We start from the raw sequence: 21,844 nt of genomic DNA, 5'->3' as shown, positions 1-21,844 counted from the left end.
GTTTGAATATGGGTCACGGTTACAGTTGTGTCAAACAGAGCTTACCTGTCAAGGGCTTATGAGGGGAGTATGTGTGGTTAACCACATCTTCTCCCACCCTAAACAGATTGTCCAGTAGCCTCTCCATCTTTCCAAAGTGTTTTCAAACAACACAAAATCTCCCCAGAGCAGTACTATGAAGTAACAAAGATGCCTTCACACAGCTGGTACTGGTAGCATGAGTTTACTTGTGTAAACTTCATGACACGCTGAGCTTTCCCCCCCAGCTGGAACTCACTGGAACTCAGTTCCGGCACCTCTCAGGTGGGCACCATTGCCATTATAAGAGAACAAGGGTGAGTTCATGGTGAGTTCCGGCACCTCTTTCTAGAAAAACAGCACTGATGACACATGTATTCATTCACACATGATATAAACGTTGAAAATGGTAGATTTAGCTGCTTTGAGCCACTGTCTGAAAATGGAATGAAAGCCCTTCTTACAATAAATATATGTTGTATGTGATATTATTATTATTATTATTATTATTATTATTATTATTATTATTATTATTATATCCAAACCATCTGAAAAGTAAAAAAAACGTAAGCAACTATTAATATTTTTCTCCTCCTCACTTGTTAAGGGAACTAGAGCCCCTCATTTTTATTTGCTTGGGATCCCTGACTAACCACAGACATTCCCACTAACATCACTGGAAGTCCCCTGGCCACAGAACTGCTGCACGTTGCCCTGAGAGCAGTCTGCTCTGTGGTGATGTTGCCACTGCCAGATTTCTTATATGCGAGAGGTTTTCCAGCAACCCTGGCTACATATGGCCACGAGGTCACTGCTGTCTTCCCTCCCTCTTTGGTTTTGTCACACTTATCTCCTCTGTGCTATTGGCCGCCACTTTTCCCACTGCAGCTTATTGGTCTGCAAGTGGCAGTTGTTCATTTCATGTTACTATATAAACAACACACTGGCGCCTCCGTAAACCTCCCACGACTGAGTTAGCAGTATATAGAGACTTGAGTAAAAACCACTTGTAATTCGCTTTTTGTCTGCTGTAAAAACAACTTCAGTTCAGTTGGGTTGTTCATTTTTGTTTTTTGTTTTTTTACATTAAGTGTTTGTTTTCTTTAGCTTGGTTTCACTTTATAATGAAAACCTTTCGGATGTAAAGAGGGCAGAAGATGACAGCACAGGAGGGTGGGTTTTGTGAAAAAGAACACAAGATTGGGCTAGTTAACCTTCCACATGCTGCAACTAAATTTTGTTCAGCAAATATGGTGATTTAAAGTTTCGTCGAAAGAGAAATAATTGATATTATGTTGAAGGATGATTCTAAACTGTTTAATGACTGAATGGGCTCTTATGCAGTCAGGCTTAGATAAAACAATTCTATGATTCTGTGACAAGGGAGAATTCCAATAGGTACAGCCTCTTTCAGAACTGCAATGCCATGGTAGAGACAGCTGTATCTGGTAAAATTCTGCCTTGCTTGCAGTTCTCGCTTGCAAGAGCTCTCTTAAGTTTAGACCTGACCTTTCTTCTCTCAGACTACTGGCATGCACTGTTTTCTTCTGAAAATATACTGATTGGCTTGTACCAGTGCTTGTGCATTGTACCAATGGCAAGTTCAACAAAGCAACTACATAAAAATGTCCCAGTCCAGACATAAAAATATTGGACTGAGAAACCATGGTTTATTGGCTTAAGAATGAGCCCATCCTAATTCATGTCTTGATTTGTAAGCAGTGATCAGACTACAGTGCTTCGCTTTTCCTCCAACTGTAAACTTTTACTGCATCAATTATACAAGCAGACATTGCTGTGACCTTGTCACGTTCATCTCCCTGCCTTGTGCTATGGGAAGGCAGCCATAATGGGAGGACTTGGCCATTTTTCAGACTCCCCTCGCCCTGCATTTCAGATTGGCTTAGCCTCCAGCTCCTTTGATTTGTGGGCAAACGTTTCTGCCTTTCCTGCTGCCTCTTCCTCTCTCTTTTTGGCTTCCCAAGGTTCCCACAGGAACTGGAGGAATAGGTTGTGCCCACAACTTTCAAGAGGAAACCAGACCAGGATAAGTGGGGAGGGGTGAGGCAGGAGACAATATCCGTTTGACATCATTTCAGCTACTTCATTTCAGGTCAAGTCCTTGGTTGGCTGTTGATTTGTTTGTTCGTTTTCCCTTGCTGAAGCAAAAGTATCATTTCGAACACTGTATTTTAGGTCCAAGGCATTTTAAAAGTTCAAGTCACAAAGTGGTCACAAACACTGCTAGGATTTAAAAGCAAATTAGGAAAAAAACATAAGATGGTCTGAATCTTAATGCTGCAACTCCACTTGCAATAATATTCAGCAGTGTTCCAGTTACCTCATCTCAAAAAGGGGGTTCCAGATCTGGAAAATGTTCAGAAGTGGGGAAGCCAAAATTATAAAGGGGGGGGGACTTTCCATCTGAGAATGGTGTGCTTTCTTTATCAATTTTTAACACACTATTTATAACTGTATAAACCTTTCTTATCAGGTAGAAAAAATGACCAAGGAAAGACATAAGAAAGGTTTAAACAATTATAAATAGTGTGTTAAAAATTGATAAAGAAAGCACACCATTCCCCAGTAATTGTAATCATAGGACTGTGGGTCGCTCAGTAAAGTTGGATGGCATGACAGACAAAAGAAGTTACGAAGACTGAGCTGAAGGTTTGAACTTGGGGCCCAAATTTGGTCGACAAGGTGGGGGTTGAAATTCATCTACCACCTTTTGCTTACTGCTGACACCTGTTTCGCAGTGTTGGTAGTGACAGCAGAGATCCTCCCTGCCACCCAACACTTCTTTTTTTGGCTGCTATTTTGCTCTGCCCTGAAGATAGGTTTTCTGTTTGCCGTATTGTAAACCTGGCACCAATTCTGTCCCACTGGATCTGGTGCCAACTCTTGCGAAGACAGCATCCTAATGTCTTTCTTCTTCCTTTTTTTTTCCTTTGTAGCTGTACCTGCAAGCCAGGTTCACTTGGAGAGGAGCCCGTCTGCTGCGTCCCCTGTTGCAGTTCACACTGATTATGATGGCCTTTTACACAGGGCTTTCTCGTGTGTCTGACCACAAACATCATCCAACAGACGTCTTGGCTGGTTTCGTACAAGGGGCCCTGGTGGCTTACTGCATAGTAAGTGACATGTCATACCATAGAATTGTTCCACTAAACAACCACATGCATCTTATCCATAAGACAGTGATGCACTGTTTGAGTGTTAAAGCCCATCCTAAGAGCAGAGAAAAGCTTTACCCTGGCACCAGAAAGGTAGTATCACTGCTAGGTGGACCTCACTGGGGAGAGTGTTGCTGGCATTGTGCAGGAGTTGGTAAAACCAGGGAAGGATAGACTTAAACAAAGAAGGGAGAAAGGGATGGAGACTTAAATAAGGAAAACAAATGTGCAATGCAGTGTTAGAAACCTAAAAGATAAACGCACAGCAAACAGTAACCTTTCACATGTAACATGTGAAGTTCATGTGAAATAATTTCCCTCTAAGGATTAGATTGGTGATGTTTAGTGCACGGAAAAGAGTTCTCCTTGAATGCATACTAGACTGGGCACATTAGCAGGGTGGTTCACACAGGGGAATGTGTAAACCATTACAGCAGCCCCCCACCCATCCCGAGTTTCGAAACATCTCAAAAGGCAGCTGAATATATATGTATTTTCTTTCTTCTCCACTGATTCCATTGCTAACCAAACCACTGTTTGAATTCTGTGAGGAATGTAGTCTCTCAGTACCCAAGTACAGATTGAAAAGCTAAGCAGAAATGTTTTTAGTTCCAGAAAACATGCCCAGATCAACATCTCTTTTTGAGGCATCGCAACCTTCAGGAGAAAGCTATCAGAGCTTCACAGCATAGAGATAAAGGGTCACAACTCCACAATCAGCACCATGCAGTGCTCTGAATCAGAGCCAGCTGCATTTTGTGAAGTAAATAAACCTGGGGATTTTCAAGCACTGAGTTCCCACATAAGATGCAGTTTGACTATGCAATAACAGGAATTGCACTTATATGAGAGCCAGTGTGGTGTAGTGGTTAAGAGCGATAGACTTGTAATCTGGGGAACCGGGTTCGCGTCTCTGCTCCTCCACATGCAGCTGCTGGGTGACCTTGGGCTAGTCACACTTCTCTGAAGTCTCTCAGCCTCACTCACCTCACGGAGTGTATGTTGTGGGGGAGGAAGGGAAAGGAGAATGTTAGCCACTTTGAGACTCCTTCGGGTAGTGATAAAGCGGGATATCAAATCCAAACTCTTCTTCTTCTTCTTATATGGGAGATTTGCCAGGCAGGTGCTTACTCCTTCCCAAAACCACCAGTTCTCCCCTACAAATGCCCTGCCCTCCTCACTTGCAATTTCACAATCTAGCTGGGAAGAAAAATAATAATAAAACTGCCAGAGAATCTGGGGGGGGGGGGAGAGAGAATGCATAAGTGCCCTCCATGCCCCCAGCCCATCAGTTTGTTTTCCAGAAAGCGTTCCTTCCCCAGTCCTGCATCTCCCACATAAACACTGAACCTCAATTGTAATTTCAGTGGGTGAACATCTCCTGCTTACATTTTACTTAGTAGCAGAAGTGACAGAGCCCCCACAAGTGACAGAGACCGAGCAACAAGATTCTTCAGAGCTTCCGTGGCATTTTTATTCTTATTTATTTCTGTCGCGGGTTAAACAAACAAAAGATCACCCTGGAAGTAGCTCTTGGATATATTCAGAAAATACTTTGGGCAACCTTTTTGCACAACAAAACAGTTTTTCAGCTCAGGGGCTTCAATTTGGAAGATAGCTAAATGGAAGGCTTTGACTAAGCTCTCCTGTTAGTTGCTCTAAAAACTTTGCCAAAGTGTGGAAGAGGACAGAGAGAAGAAGAAGAATGCAATGCTAGGGTGCAGTAGGATGCAGATGAACTCAATGCATTGCAGCAAAAACGCTTCTGACAGACAATAAGGGTCTCGAGGCATGAGCAGGACACTTTTCACCATTTCCTGTCCAATGACAAGTTACAAATCTGACCCCATTTTCCTGACCTGTAAACAGATGGCATGTTTTACTGGGCCAGAGGAGGGGTGAGAGTTCGGCCGCTATAGGCTGACTTTCCTGTGACGAGATAAAGGCCACGGAGGAAGCAGCTGCCTGAGAAACACCACACACATGTACATCACTTCCTTTTTAACCCTCTCCCTCCGTGGCTGATGCCCTTTTGTATGCTTCAGTCCTTCATCAGGATGTGCCGAGGGTATTGGTCACTTTTAGTCTGGCCCTTGTGCAGCCATGGGGGGTGGGGAAACAGACATGGCTGTAGAAAAGGAAACTAAGAGAGGGGGAACTACTACTTCCCTACGTCTTCCCATAATTTCCAGCTCCTAAGGAATGGCCTAATAATAATAATAATAATAATTATTATTATTATTATTATTATTATTATTATTATTATTTATATCGCGCCCTCCCCAGCCGAAGCCGGGCTCAGGGCGGCCAACAACAATAAAATAATACAACATTCTAAAATCATTTCATTATAAAATTAATTGGGCTAGAGTTCTGTGAAGATTACCAAAGGAGGGAGTCAGGCTGTGCCCTGGCCAAAGGCCTGGTGGAACAGCTCTGTCTTGCAGGCCCTGCGGAAAGATGTCAAGTCCTGCAGAGACCTAGTCTCTTGTGACAGAGCGTTCCACCAGAAATGTTCCACCTAAATGTTCATAAGCAAGTTGAGTGTTGCTTATGAGACTTAGATTTAGAAAAGCCCTAGCCTCGCCTTTTTCACTGTGCTTTATATACTTTTATGAATTTATTTAAAATTTATGTCCTATCCTTTGACCCGGAGTTCTTGCAGTTTAATTCTGATTCTTGGCAATAGGTGCCAGTAGCTGAGGCTAGCCTCTAAGGGTGTTGCATTACTTGTTTTATCCAAGACCATACAAGATCTTGTTTTGTTTGGAATTCAGATGCAATCAGAATGGCTGAAATCAAAATGTCTTTTATGAACCACTTTTGTGGTGGCTATAATTGTGTTGTGGCAAATTGTAGGAAGATGCAAATCTTAGGGGCCATTTCCTTCTCCTATTCACCTAATCTCATGTTAAGCTGTTTGCTAAAATGTTCTGGGTCCAAGCAAAGTCTTTTCTAATATAATGAATTTAAGAAGGGCATTGATCAGTTGAAATGGTGAGCTGCCAGCTTACAGCATCATGTAGCACATTCCCTGTTGTCTGCTGCTGAGTTTTCTTTATGGGTGGAGAGCACCTTCCACAGGAAGTGGCATAAATCCAAGCAAAAACACTCTGTGCATTTACCCCTCTCCTTTTTTGTGTTAAGCAGCTGAAGCATTAGGAAGGTTTAACACACTGTTCTAACCTTAGGAGATCATGTTTCATGATTTCTCAAAGTGTTTTTATAACCTCAAACCTTGCTAAAAGTGAAATACAGTTTAAATGGGAATTAACGCCACTACCCAAGTATCTGATTTAAAGCCACACACGCCATGAACTGCAGAGCAAAGGCTAAGAAAGCCAAGATGACACTCCATCCATAACTTATCCAGTTAGAAAATACAGGCCAGATTGAACCTAATCCCCCATCTGCCACTTCCACCATGCAACCGCTACTCACTCCTGCCACAAATTGATTTGTCATGGAGCTCTCGGTATAGAATGTGGATATCGTCGTGATTGAATCCAGTCTTAGGAAGTGGGTACATGAGAGGCATGGCGTCAAAATCGCCTTCCAACTCTTGCTTCTGCCATACTACAGAAATGGATGAATGGGCACAGACATTTAGCAGTTGTGTTCAAATTAAATGAGGATTTAAATACTTCCAAATTCTAGAAGACACACAGAGAACACCAAGTATACCTATTCCCCCCCCAAAAATCAAAGGGACGCTTACAATTCTCCACCACAAGTTTCTTGAAGTAGTGATAGAATACAAGCATGAACCACAAGTACTGCACACCGTCCAACAAAAGCAAGTAGTCAGAAGTGGTCTTGACTAATTTAAATCTCATTGATTTGAGTAGGACAGTCAGAGACAACATTTGCTGTCAGGAGTTCACATCTCCTTTTCCTCTCGTTATGAAGGGCTAGTGTTATAATGGGTAAGAAACCTTTTTCTCCAGAACCAAAAGAAAGTCTAGAATGCCTATCCATCCCTAATATAGCTTCATTTGAATCAGGAGACTTAATATGCTGGCAATCAGAAAAAGGAACTGTAGTTTTGGTTCAGGAACCCTAGTGTTGCCTTCAAAGAGAACATGAAATTTAAATAAGCCAGGGAAAGAGGTTGGTACTACTATTTATTTTTCTTTTGTTGCAGCCAACCACCTATTTTTTTCCTGAGTGGAGTTCTGTTTCCTCAGAGAAATAACTGTTTGCTTCAATGCTAATATTTAGATGTCAAACTAACTGATCTGGGAACATAGGAAGACAATTGAAAGCCTGAATGCAAACATCTGCATCCAGTAAAACAAGCAGTCTCTTTAAACAATCAAATGCTTTGTGATTTCTCACTCTGAAAAGCCTAGTAGCCTAACTAATGGAAGTCTTGGGAAGTTGAATTAGGAGCACAACTTCTCTAACCCTGCTGGAGCTTCAAAGCAGTATAAAAGCAATGCTTTTGGTCATAACATATGAACAATAATGCTCTTGCTGGACACATTCGCCAGTGGAATAAGAGCCTCTCACACATAGGTTACTTCAACTGCAGAGCAGAGTGATGGATTTTCGTGGAATTACATTTGTCAATAGATGGGCATATTTCATGGATCAGCTGTTTTATTTAACCCCATTATCCTTTCTGTACCTTGTTTTTTGGGGATTCCTGGTAGGCAGGATGGAGAGGTAGTTGTTAATGGGGCACCTTGCACCAAGGGAACATTTTGCACAAACTATTCCATCACAAACTTCCTACCGGTAAAGTCAGCTATGGGTCTAGAGTGATGTAGCCACATATTCTGCTTTTTAAAATGTACAGTCTATGTCCTGGGGAGGTGCGCTGCTCTTGTTTGAGTCATGAGTAGCTCTTGGGTTAATTGGAATCCCATTCTGCAGCCCCTGTGTAACTGCAGGTAAGGTGGGAATGAATTGCCTTGGGCTTTCCATTGACTCCCGTCAACATATACAGTATTTAGATGGCAGTCTGAAGCTCCAGTCTGCTTATCAAATGACACTGGCATCATTCGTCCGGTATGTTCCACTCACTCAAAGTATTACCAATGGATTTACACTGACAGTAGCCTGCAGAAAACAGGATATTTTGGGGATGGGGATGAGCGAGCCCACATCTCACTGTATCCTCAACCATCCCATGGCTGTCACTTCTTGACACTGGGCCCAGTCACCACAATGCTCAAGAAATTGGAAATTTAATAGTAAACCAATTGTCATCCAGCCAGTGAACAAGTCTGCAGCAGCTTGTGTGATTGTTGTTGTATATAAATATTATATGTGTTTAATAGCTGGGATTTGTTTGCACCAAGCCTCTAGCATTGAATAGCAGAGATGAGCCTTATTCTCCTGTTAGCAGAGCTTGCATTCTGTCTGACCCTTTTCCTTTCTGGCTTCAGAGTTAAATTTTGCAAGGGAGAAAGTACATCAGTCATGCTGGACTTGATACGATTTTGGCTGAGGGAGGATGTCAAAGTTTCCTCCCAGGGCTTTCCTATTGTGTGGCTGCCTCTCTGAATTGTCAAGTGGGAGACTTTTCACATCCGTAAGAGCGGATACGTCATTGATTATTTCAGGGAAAGGTGGTTGGGAATATCTCTTCCTTGACACTATTTCTTTAAAATGACAGGACAGTCATCCTGACTAAGCTTTAATTTTCTAGCTGTGAGGAAAGGGCAGTAGGAAAGGGGATGCGGGTGGGTGGGAAGGCGAGGAAATATCAAGCTACCCTGACTGACTAAGAATTACGGAGAATTGACTCCAAAGGGAAGTTTAATTTTAGTCCATTTAAATCACCAGAGGAAGTGAAGCTATGTGAACTCTTGGTATGGATGTTGACAGCTTATTGATTGTGTGCCGGGCTGTTGTTGTTTTTTAACTGTAAATAACAAGACTTCTGTATTAAGAAAATTCCCATCCCCTCAGTACATCTCCCATCCAAACACACAGTGAATGTATTTGAATTAAAATAGTGAAAGAAACCAATGGGTGCTGGGTGAGATCCAGTGGAAAAGGAAAGACATTTTCCATATCAGTAAAAAGTAGGTGAGAAAGTGATGCTCAATCACACTGTCCAATTACATTTAATCAGGATTCTCTTCCCTGTTGGGCACACTTAAGAGGGGCATCTAAGGCGTCCCAAGTTCCAGATATTTTCTTGCAGATTCCAGATAGATCTCTTGTCCCTTTCCCCTTTTTCGAAAGCATAATTTATTTTTCTTTGCTTACACAATGCCAGGGCATGCTGCAAATTTGATACCAGTGATATCCCCGCCAGGGGCACTAGACATTTATGCAAAGTTGTGCCTTGGGCCTTTGTCCCTTCTAGGCATCTAGCAGTGCTTGACTCCTGTGAAATAATTGTTTGCTTTTTGATGGACCAGTCTAGAAGACCTTCAGTCTGGTTCTCATTATAGGAGGATAGTGTAACTTCAGAACTGTTATTAATGGAGGATTTAGATTTCCTTTACATAAACCGGAGCAGGTGTAAAAATCTGAATATTTATATTGAATGCATATATTCATTTTATTTACAGGTGTTCTATGTCTCAGACCTCTTCAAGGAGAAAACAAAGATTTCTCTGCCCCCACCTCCAATCCGGAAGGAGTTACTTTCACCTGTGGATATCCTTGATCGGAACAATCATCACAACATGGTGTAGACATTTGACAAATATATATATTTTTTGTTTTTGTTTTGTTTTTGCAAAATGACTGCTGACAGCAACTACCTGCTGCTCTCAATCTCATCAGACAGTAGAATGTAGGGAGAGACTCTTGCCTGACCAATGAGGTCTGACTCTGTGGCCTTTTTTACACTCACAACATTTGCATAAAATGGGTGTTGTTCAAGTAAGTCAAAGGCAACAATTACGAAATAAATCAAAACACGATGCAGGAATTCTAAATGTGCAATTGGCTGAGTGTTCATGTTGTAGTGAATGCTGAATTGTTCATAGCTTAATGAACACTAAATGATTTCTAGGAAACTGGCCATCTCTGCTTCTGCTTCTTTCATTTGCTATGACAGTTTTCAATTCCTATTAAGTGAGAGAGGGGAGAGAAAAATCCTTGCCAACTAGATTATAGCACTATCTATGAAAAATAAGCACTGATTCATGATTTGTGATCACTTTCTAAGTGTAACCTCTTGTTTTATTGGTTTTCTTTATTTCCATTCTAATTTGGAACTTACTTTTGGTTTCGGAGATGTATACCCAGTAAAATGTTAGAAAAGTGCCTATTTCCACTACACAATTCTGCAAGACAGTATTTTTCTATTTCCGGCTAGGTGTAGAATCCACTTTCTCTAAATGCAACCCAGCCTGCTTCACCAGTATCCCTGGTTGTAAAGAGTCATTCCATATTTGTTTTTACCTATCCCTCACTTTCTGTATGACATTCTCCATGTTCACAATTATTATCATCACTAATACTTTGGAGAGCAGGTTGCAGGTGCAAATAAGGGACGACACAAGAAATATGGGACCCATGCCTCTAATATCTAATGTCAACAGTACTGTATGAATTGTCCAGCCTGCATAGTATTATGCTTGGTGGCCTAGTTTTTTAATTTTTAAAAAAATCCCCTTTTACCATTGACTCAAATAACAAAAGTATTTTCTGAACATACAGATACCTTGTTTGTGGTCAGCCTTGTTGATCTATGTTAGCACTATTGGCTCTGGGGTTGAGACTCAGAACGCAACTCCTCCAGCTATCGGGCGGACTGCTGGGCGGGACCGTCTTAGCCTGATGTTCAGTCAAATCCCTTTTGTAATTCCCATGGATTGAAAAGGGATCATTTTCAACTATTCATTACAGACTAGGCTAAATGCTGCTCTCAGCAACACCAAGGGCACGCGCAGAAAGTAAACCGGAAGAGACCCGCTTCTAGGCTTTCAGGTGCAATTCCAAAAGACAGTTCTTAAAAACCTTAAAAGGACTGAACTGCTGATGCTAACCAGGGCAGACTGACCTTTGCACATCTTTGCCATGCAAACTCCGTCCTATCATTTCAATTCTAGCAAGCTATGATTTTTTTTATAAATATAAATATATATAAATATATATAAATATTATATAAATAATGTATAAAACATTAAAAATTAACTATGTAAAATATTATTTCTGAAACAATTTTAGATATATCCACTATGATCATAAACTGTGTTTTGACCTGTGTTATTTACATGTTGCTGCTTAAAACAAAAAGCATTGACTTAATTTTTTATAGTCGACTAAAATATTGTAGTTCTGTGGTAGCAATATTTTAATGAAAGTAACAACTAAAGACAATTGTATAAAAACCATATTAAATTGTCTGTATTTTTGTAATGTTTCTTTTTTTGTAAAAAGAGGAATATGCAAGACTTTTTGTAGAGTACAAAATTAAAGTTTGTATTTGCAAAAGAAAAAAACACAAAAAAATGCTGTATAAATGTGCTTTATAAATAAATGTTTCAGGCACAAATTAATAATGCTGTGCACCCATATTCTCCATTTTGACTATTCCTTGGAGCCTAAATGAAATGGAAGATTATAGCAAGACTGATATGTCCTTGGAAATTTTTACACAAAAAGGGTTTAGTGTTTTGTGCATATCTACATACCAATGGTGATGAGAGGTTATGTAGAATACAGCTCAGTAGTACCTGTTGAATATTTTACAAAGCTGTTAACATATAGCCCAAATGATGTTCTGTTTTGAGCATTGACCTCAACAACATGGAGGCAGGTGAGCCAATTGTTTAGTGGTACACTGGACAGCACCATGCAAGGTTGAATGAATGAATGAATGAATGAATCTTTATTTGCATCAGCCATCAGCCAAAGCAACAAAAAACATTCCAATATACACAGAACAAAATAAAAGTCATTTATATAAAACACGGTTTAGGGTCCTGAATCAGCACCATGCAAGGTTTGTGCAGAAGACTCCATAAGATAAGAGCTCAACTTTATACTATCCACATGGTTGCAGGGTGGGTTACAAAACTATCACAATTCAAATGACATTAAATTCATAAAATAAAGTCACAATGACAAAATAGCAGAAAAGCAGTGCAGGAACATGCACTCAAAGAGGCGCATCTTGAGCAATCATTGAAAAGCAGACATCGATTGTGCTAGATGCACCTCCACAACCACAGAGAAGACCTCATGCACCACTGTCCCTCAAACCACAGAATGGGGGAGGGGTGTCCAACACAATAGGAGCTCTCCTAATGATCAACTCCGACAAGTCAATGTGGAAGGAGCTGCTTCTTCAAACATTGGAGGCCCAAGTCACTGAGCAATTCATATGCCAGTGTTAACATCTTAAATTGGGTTCAGTAGCAAATTTGAGAACTTCCAAGAGTGCATAGTATGTGTCTGGCAGAGGTACCCACAAGCAGCCTCATGGCTTCATTCTGCTCTAGTTGCAGCTTCCAGATTGTCTTCAAAGGTAGCTCCCATGTAGTCCAATCGGAACATTATCAGAACATGGATTGCTATGGTCAAGATATCCCTATCTAGCAAAGGGCATAATTGATGAACTAACCAAAGCTGGTCACAGAGGCCACCTGGGGCTCAATTGATATAGATGGATCAAGGAGTAGCTCCTAAGCTTACACACCTGTTTCTTCCAAGGGCGTGCAATGCCTTCCAGAACTGGACTTCTCCCTTCTTCCCAGACTTGAGATGGAATGGAGAGAGAGGGTTGGGTGTCATCACTATACTGATAACACCAGACACCAAATCCCTGGTGGCATGATTCATTTAAACATTAAAAAGCACAGAGGACAAGATTACCCCCAGGGAACCCCACAAGATAGCTCACATGATGCTGAACAGTAGTCTCCCATTGCTACTCTTGAAATTGGCCTTGGAGGTGGGAGTGGAACCCATCTCCCAACCCTCAAAAACACCCTGGGAGGACACAGTGGTCACAGGTATCAAACGTTGAGAGGTTAAGGAGAAACAAAAAGGTTGTTCTTCCTCTGTCACTCTCCTAACAAAGGTCAACCAGGGCGAGTGAGGCAGTTTTGTTGCTGAACGTGAGCCCAAAGCTGGATTGAAACGGGGCCAGATAGTCTGCTTCCCCCAAGCATGCCTGCAATTGGAGTGTCCCTTGCCTTTTCAGCACCTTCTAGATCCATCATTATATACATTGGTTGATACTGATTAAAAGTTGGTTAGCTGGTTAGTCCTCCCGTTTTTAGTCCAATGTTTAGCAATACATTGTTTAAAACTAGCAAAATAAAATTAACTTGCTATGTTCCTGTTGCATTTGGAGTAGAAATCATTAGAAATCCTCAGCAAGGAGGTGGATCACTGTAGTCTCTGCAAGCTGGAGCGGAATAATACATCACTGTACACCTTTCATGATCATTGTTCAACACTGAGGCTATAAGGCACTAATGTAATTGCTGTTGTTAGCTCCAAACCAGAGAATAACGGTAGATGATTTCATTAAAGGAAAGGACACTAATCAACCCTGGAATGCTGAAGCAAAAGAAGAAAGGAAGGCTGAGCCCCCTGCTGCTCCATCCATTACAGGTGTTCCAACTAACACTAGAAGTTGGCTTTTTTTTCTTGTTCTGTTACTCATCTGGAGACTGTTGCAAATGTCTGCAAATCCAGTCACTCAACCACAAACAGGCATTAAGAATGCAAGAGTCAAAAGCTAGGAGGCATCCAAGAAAACTTCTATATAAAAATCAAGATTCAAACTCATGGTTTCCGGTTTCCTGGCACACAGATACGCGTTAGGGGTGGTCTCCTCCATCAGCCTGCCAGATATGTATATGTTACATTGAACCTATAGAAGTGAAAACTGACATTATTTTGGTTTTGGTTTCAAGATCGTTTCCAACAACTGCCCTACAGGAAACTTGATTTTGTATTAATACTTGCACCAGATTTGTGCCAATGCAATATTATAACAGTAAAGTGAAATGACTATCTGGTCTGATCGAGATCTGAAACAAGTAAGATTGCAAAAACAAACAGTTCTATTAAGGCTAAAACCTTTAATCATTTTGATTTCTTATAGTCATTAATGCAAACAGTCAAAATGTGAGGTTGGCATGCAGTAGTGTTACCCTAGAAATTAAAGAGCACCCATTTTCTCCCCAAACACTTTTCCATGTATACAAACTGGATGAGTGTGGGGAAATCACACACAATTAGAAACATGGGGAGGGGGGAACAGTTATAGGTACCAATGTACCTCCAAAATACATTTTTAAATATGTTTCAAAACGTGCCATTGCTCAGAGATTGCAATATTGCCATAAGAAATGCTACTGGATTGAGCTAGATATTTTCTTCCAATTACTTTTGGACTGTCACTAGGGCCTGTATTGCTTCAAATTGTAGAAGGGAGCTGCTAGCTTTAATGTTCCATTCAATAAAAAAAATTCAATAGAAAACAAGCATAGCAAGAGGTGGAATCACAAACGAATTATCTCTCCCACATAGACACTAAACTGGCTGCAACAGATCTAGGGCTCACAATGAACACTCACTGAAAACTTTAGTTTAGTGTTGGGAAAAGGGGAAAATTCAATTTAGAAAACAGGAAGGTAAAGAAAGGAACTGAAAGTAAAGCAGCAGGTATCAAAACATCGTTATATTAACCATTGGTATATCACTTGTGGAATACCAAGTGTGGTTCTTATCCCCACTTTGCTGAAAATATATTGCTGAGCTGCAGATATACAAAAGGGAGGTTAGGGATTGCCGATCAGAAGGTGGGCGGTTCGAATCCCTGCAACGGGGTGAGCTCCCGTTGCTTGGTCCCTGCTCCTGCCCACCTAGCAGTTCGAAAGCACATCAAAGTGCAAGTAGATAAATAGGTACCGCTCCGGCCGGAAGGTAAACGGCGTTTCCATGCACTGCTCTGGTTCGCCAGAATCGGCTTAGTCATGCTGGCCACGTGACCCGGAAGCTGTACGCCGGCTCCCTCGCCCAATAAAGCGAGATGAGCGCCGCAACCCCAGAGTTGGCCATGACTGGACCTAATGGTCAGGGGTCCCTTTACCTTTATCTAAGATGTAAAGCACTCGGACATCTTTCCGGTGAGGAGGATATATTTAAGAGGTAGGACTACTTGAAGAAAGAATTACAAAGGAGAGAGGCGCATACAGAAGCTATATTATTATGATGGATAGTGTGAGAAATGTGAAAATGATGTTGCCTCTCCTAAAATTGAATCTGATTGGCAGCAGGTTTAGAACAGACAAAAGCAGAAAGTTATTCACACCGTGCAAAAATGGTGATGGCTATACAATAGATAGGGGCTTAAGGTATAAAAACACATTCGCTCCATAACATTTTACAATATTTTGAGGTTGGGCCCAAGGTGAAGCAAAGTTACTGAAACCAGGGGACAGATTTTAGTTTGTCACCATCTTCAGAATGATTGCCTTTGAAGATGCATCTGTCTGTACTCTTCCCACAGACTGGGTCCTTGCTGATTACCCTCTTCAGCTGTAACCTTGAAGATGAACTGTGTAGTTAAATAAAGTAGAAGGCAGTTGGGAGTGAGAATGACAACCATAGTTATAGAGCACAAATAGCAAAGGAAATCAAGATGAACATTAAGATGTTCTTTAAATACCTATGAAGGAACTGACAAGGAGTCAGCAGGTCTACTTGGAAACAGAGATAGAGACTAATGACAGACAATGTTGTTATTGTGAAGAAGCTTAACAAATTGTTTACTGTTGCAAGTGAGACCGTCACATCCTAGACAGTAGATATAACTCCATGGGAGAAGAGGAAATGCTAGAAGACTTTTAATATCTTTTGACTGTTCAGCGTAGGCAAAGGACCTAAAATTCCCTAGGAGTTCCATACCAGAATTCTAAAGGAAGTAAACAGAAACAAAAGGAGGATACTATTTTGGTAGATTGCTAAGCACAAAGGAAATACGTTAAAGGTTAATAAGAGCTCTGTTATTAATTCTCAGTAACAGGTTTAGAAACAAATGTCAGGGAACTGCCATCGGAGCATCAGGCGGTGGAGGGTCTCAGGGAGGAAGAAAGAGACTCAACAGCTGAGGCAGGAACCAGCAGGGGGAGGAGTGAATCTCTGAGGGAATGCGAGCAGGAGGGAGGGCTCAGAGACGCTTCCAGCGAGAACAGTGGGGAGGTATCTGAGTCTCCCATAGGGAGACCCACACCTCGCCGGAAACTGTCACGCCGTGAGTCCAGGAGACGCGTTTCCGTTAAGGAGCTTCTTTGCTGGAAACGCTTCCGCAGACAGCCACTGTCAGACTCTACGAGTGACTAAGAGCAGACATGTTTGTGGAGCTCTGTCACACACAGAGGTTTGTGGAGTCGCACAAACTCTGAGGGAGCACGATTTTACGCACAAGCAGCTAATCATCCCATTACAGCAGTCTGACAGTCTCTGTACGCTGCCTGTGCAGGAGAAAGCATCATGAGCGAACCAGCCGGAACCGGAGGAGCAGGAGTTGGCGCTGGTCCAAGCTTGGAAGAAAGGTACCGAGCGTTGGAAGTCCAACTTGCGCTGCAGACGGCGAGGCTTGAGGAGAGAAGGGCTCAGGATGCAGACAAGAAGGGGAGAGCCACTCAGTTCCCCAGAAAGGTACCAGGATTGGTGCAGAAGTTTGGGGGGGACCCCAAGGATTACCATGCCTTTAGGACAGAGATGCAATATGCCATTAATGTGCAGTTCGATGAGTTCCCTGATGAGGAATCGCGAGTTGCTTTCGTAATTGGGCATCTTGAGAAAGGGGCGCGGGACTGGGTTCGACCCCTAATGGCAACGCACAATGACGTCCTAAAGGACACGATGAAGTTCTTTAGAGCAATGGATATCATGTTTTCCAGCGATATTGAGGAAGGGGTGGTGCGCAGACAGCTAATGGCTTGCAAGCAGGGAAGCCGATCTGTCCGTGAGTACTGGACTGAGTTTACCATGCTGATTCACAGACTGGGTTGGGATTTATCGGCGGCACCTATTCAGATGCTATTTGAAGAAGGTCTTTCTTCGGCTGTGAAAGACGAGCTGTCCCGGAGCCCCAGGGCGGTGTCTATGGATCAGCTGACCAAATCTGCGCTGACCATAGGAGCGCGTCAGGAGGCAAGAGCCTTGGAGAGGCGGGAAGGGAGAGGGGAACATTGGAAGGAGTTCCGCATTCCAGACATTCCTGAGCCAGCTTTCCCGCCGGCAGAGCCGATGGAAATCGGAACAGCGCGCGCGCGCGCATTTTCAAAACCCAGTGAGGGGGTTAAGAAGGAGGGAAAAGGCGCCCGGAAATGCTATCTCTGCCAACAGCCAGGCCACTTTGCCAGAGTCTGCCCCCAGAGGAAGGAATGGCAAGGGATGGTGGGAGCTGTTGAGGGAGGAGAGCAGGGAGAAACGGAGCAGGTAAAAGCCAACGCCTGGTTGCCACAGTCGGGGCACTGCAGCCAGGCCAAAGAGCAGTGAAAGTGCCCGTGCCAGAAGCTCCTCAACCTGCTCTAGTTATTGATGTGTCGCTAGAGCTGCAAAATGGACACCCCCTAAAAATAAAGGCGCTGTTGGACTCAGGCAGCTCCTGCAATTTTATGAGCAAGGAGTTTGCTGCTGAACACCAGATACAGACGATCCCTTTAAGCAACCCCCTGCAGGTGACCACGATCGATGGCAGGGAGTTGTTGGGAGGAGGAGTCAGCTTGCAGACCGTCCCAATGATAATGAGGGTGGCAAGGCACACAGAACTGATAGCGTTTAATGTGGCCACCTTGGGAGGCGCTCCCATTATTTTGGGAATGAGCTGGCTAGCGCTACATGATCCGCTGGTGGGCTGGCATCAAAGAGTGGTTTCCTTTGGTTCAGCACATTGCTTAGAACACTGCACAGGGGAAAAGGGTTCAGCAGGGGCCCAAGCCACCCTAGCAGGGACAGAAGTATTGGAGAAGGTGAAGGTACCACCACAGTATGCAGATCTCAGCGATGTGTTCAGCGAGAAGGAAGCTGACCAACTACCCCCTCATAGGCCCTTTGATTGCCAGATCAATCTACTCCCTGGAGCACAGCTTCCTGTGGGCAAGTTGTATGCCATGTCAGACAGAGAAATGCAGGAGTTGCGAGAATTTATTGACAAGAACCTGAAGAGGGGCTTCATCAGAGAGTCCAAAGCAGCGGGGGGTAGCCCAGTGTTTTTTGTGGATAAAAAGCACACGGACAAGCCGAGACTTGTATGTGATTTTAGGAGGTTAAATGCAGTGACTGAACCAGTGACTTTCCCTATGCCCAGGATTGATGATATTTTGACCAGGGTGAGGAAGGGAAAGATTTTTACAAAGCTGGATCTAAGGGGGGCGTACAACCTGATACGTATAAGGAAAGGGGATGAATGGAAAACCACCATGTTTACCCCTTTGGGGGCATTTGAATATCTCGTTATGCCTTTTGGATTACAAGCCGGCTCAGCGTGCTTTCAATCTTTTATGAACCACGTACTGGGTCCTTTGCTCTACAAGAATTGCGTTGCCTTCCTAGATGATGTGTTGGTGTATTCGGAGAATGAGGAGCAACATGTGAGAGACGTCAGAGAAGTGTTGAGCAGGCTGCAAGCCAACAGGCTGTGGGTGAAACTGGAGAAGTGTCAGTTTCATACCAAGGAGGTGGAATTCCTGGGGTACCGCCTGTCAGACAAGGGATTGGCCATGGATCCCGGTAAGGTGCAGGCAGTGCTGGACTGGAAAACACCCAAAACCAAGAAGGATGTGCAGAGGTTCCTAGGGTTTGGAAACTTTTATCGTAAGTTCATCCGAAACTTCGCCCACCTGACGGCGCCCATTACGGACTGTCTCAGCAGTAAAAAGAAGTTTGTATGGACGGCGGAGGCGGAGCGAGCGTTTGAGGAACTGAAGAGGGCCTTCGCCTCGGAAGAACAACTTCTGCATGTGGACTTACAAAAGAAGCTGAGGGTCGAAACAGACGCATCTGACAGAGCCATAGGGGCGGTGCTTCTTCTGCAGTCGGGGAAGGAGGAGTCAGAGTGGCGACCGTGTGCCTTCTTTTCGCGAAAGCTGAACAAATCCGAGAGGAACTACACGGTGTACGACCGGGAACTTCTTGCTATTCATGAGGCTTTCCGGAAATGGAGGCACCTGCTAATTGGTGCACAACATAAGGTGCAAGTGTGCACGGACCATAAGAATCTAGAGTATTGGAGAACTGCGCGAGTGCTCAACCAACGGCAGTTGAGATGGGCCCAGGAGTTCTCCAAATTTAACTTTGAGATTTGTTACGTGCCAGGCCCAGAGAACGTTAGGGCGGACGCTCTCTCACGCAAACCTGAATATTTGGAGGGGGAGGGAGCACCCGAAGAGACCCATGTCATTCCAGAGGACCGCTGGGTGTGTGGGGCGGCATTGGTGGGGCAAAGGGAGTTGGTAGAGGGTACGGTGCATGATGATTACGCCTAGGACAAACTCAGGGGTCTCAGGAGGGAGGGAGACAAACCCGGGGGTTTTGAGGAGAGAAACGGGGCATTGTACTACAAGGGAGCGTTATATATACCCGAAGGGGAATTGAGGGAGAAGGTACTCAAGCAACTGCACGATAGCCCCACAGCAGGGCATTTTGGGCAACACAAAACCATGTGGCTGGTTACCAGGGAATTTTGGTGGCCCAAGGTCAGGGAAGATGTGCGGGAGTATGTGAGAGGGTGTGAACAATGCCAACGAGCCAAGGGGGAGAGGCGGGCACCAGCAGGTTTATTAGAACCACTACCCACACCTGAAAGACCGTGGGAAGCAGTGGCCATAGATTTTATGACTGATCTGCCAAGGTCTAGAGGGAAAACAGCCATCATGGTTGTGGTAGACCTGTTAACTAAAATGGCCCACTTTATAGCCTGCTCACATGCGGTCACAGCAGAAGAAACAGCCAAATTGTTTGTAGAAAATGTGTTTAGGTTGCATGGCGCCCCCTTGAGGGTGGTTTCAGACCGAGGGAAACAATTTACTTCCAGGTTCTGGAGGAAGCTCATGAGCTTACTGCATGTTGAGGTTAATTTCTCAACGGCCCGTCATCCAGAAACCAACGGGCAGGCGGAAAGAGCTAATGGTGTTCTCCAGCAATATTTGAGGTGTTATGTGAATGACAGAGAGAATGATTGGGTGGAGAAGCTGGCGTTGGCAGAATTTGCCTACAACAATGCAGAGAACGTGTCCACGGGGATGAGCCCCTTTTTGGCTAATCACGGGTGCCATCCCAGAGCCTTCCCAGGGGGGGAAGGGGAGAACTGGAGCGTTCCAGCTGCAGAACAGTTCGTTGAAGAAATGGAAGCGATCCATCGCCAGCTCCAACTCAACTTAAACAGGGCTAAGGAGGAATATAAGAGGCAGGCAGACAAAAACAGAAGGGAAGGTGAAAGCATCAGGGTGGGGGACCAGGTGTGGCTGTCAACCCAAGGGTTGCCATTCAAAGGGGGTTGTAAGAAGTTAAGACCCAAAAGGCTGGGACCATTTGAAGTCATGCAGCAGGTCAACCCAGTGGCTTTCAGACTCCGGTTACCGAACCACATGAAGCTGCACCCAGTTTTCCACAGGTCATTGCTGTCACCGTATAAAGGGGACAGTGAAGGGAGGGTCACTAGGGGACCAGCAATGGAGGAGAAGGAACACAGCTACCATGTAGCGGAGATCCTCGATTCCAGGTGGAAGGGAGATCAAGTTGAGTATTTGGTAATGTGGGAAGGGGAACCGGAGTCGGAAAACACCTGGGTTAGGGCAGAGGATGTCAATGACGAATTGTTAATAGAAACTTTTCATCAGAGGTTCCCATGCAAACCTCAGCCTGTAGCGAGGTTCCGAAGGAAATACTTTGCCACCACCGACGAGGAAGAGGAGTTGGAGGGGTTCACAGATTCCGAAGAGGAGGAGGATTCAGCGAGCCAGGACGGCGATCGATGGAGGGAATTGTTCGAGACGTCTGAAGATGAAGAAGATTCTTTTCGGGGTTTTAACCCTTCACCTCCCAGGGAAGAGAAAATGGGAGGGGGTGAGGGGGGCCCTGGAGGGGAGGTGGATGTCAGGGAACTGCCATCGGAGCATCAGGCGGTGGAGGGTCTCAGGGAGGAAGAAAGAGACTCAACAGCTGAGGCAGGAACCAGCAGGGGGAGGAGTGAATCTCTGAGGGAATGCGAGCAGGAGGGAGGGCTCAGAGACGCTTCCAGCGAGAACAGTGGGGAGGTATCTGAGTCTCCCATAGGGAGACCCACACCTCGCCGGAAACTGTCACGCCGTGAGTCCAGGAGACGCGTTTCCGTTAAGGAGCTTCTTTGCTGGAAACGCTTCCGCAGACAGCCACTGTCAGACTCTACGAGTGACTAAGAGCAGACATGTTTGTGGAGCTCTGTCACACACAGAGGTTTGTGGAGTCGCACAAACTCTGAGGGAGCACGATTTTACGCACAAGCAGCTAATCATCCCATTACAACAAAGCAAGGTAAAGAGATACTTTTGTAATTATACACTTTTAACAGGCAATCATAGACCTCTTGAAGGTGGGAATGCTGAAGATGGATTGAATTTCATGGCCTCTTAGGAATAGGAGGACGCTTAATCCAAATACCCCATTATCACAGCTAAGAGAGCAATCCTAACTATGGGAAGCCAGCATAAATTATGCCACTTTAAGTTAAG

The 21,844-nt window shown here is 43.9% G+C and overlaps 1 protein-coding gene across 1 annotated transcript in view; it reads left to right on the top strand.

Annotated features, from left to right (window-relative positions):
* Positions 1-11,668, top strand: part of PLPP3 (phospholipid phosphatase 3) — a 77,545-nt gene extending 65,877 nt beyond the window's left edge. The window contains exons 5-6 of the mRNA XM_081196896.1: positions 2,976-3,152; positions 9,725-11,668. Coding sequence (XP_081053022.1) covers positions 2,976-3,152; positions 9,725-9,850 — 303 coding nt within the window. The 3' untranslated portion in view covers positions 9,851-11,668. The remainder of the gene's footprint in view (positions 1-2,975; positions 3,153-9,724) is intronic.
* The last annotated feature ends 10,176 nt before the right edge of the window (positions 11,669-21,844 follow it).

This window comes from Podarcis bocagei (assembly GCF_964188305.1).
Source record: "Podarcis bocagei genome assembly, chromosome: 5".
Taxonomy (NCBI): domain Eukaryota; kingdom Metazoa; phylum Chordata; class Lepidosauria; order Squamata; family Lacertidae; genus Podarcis; species Podarcis bocagei.
This window is presented reverse-complemented; position numbering and strand designations above follow the sequence as displayed.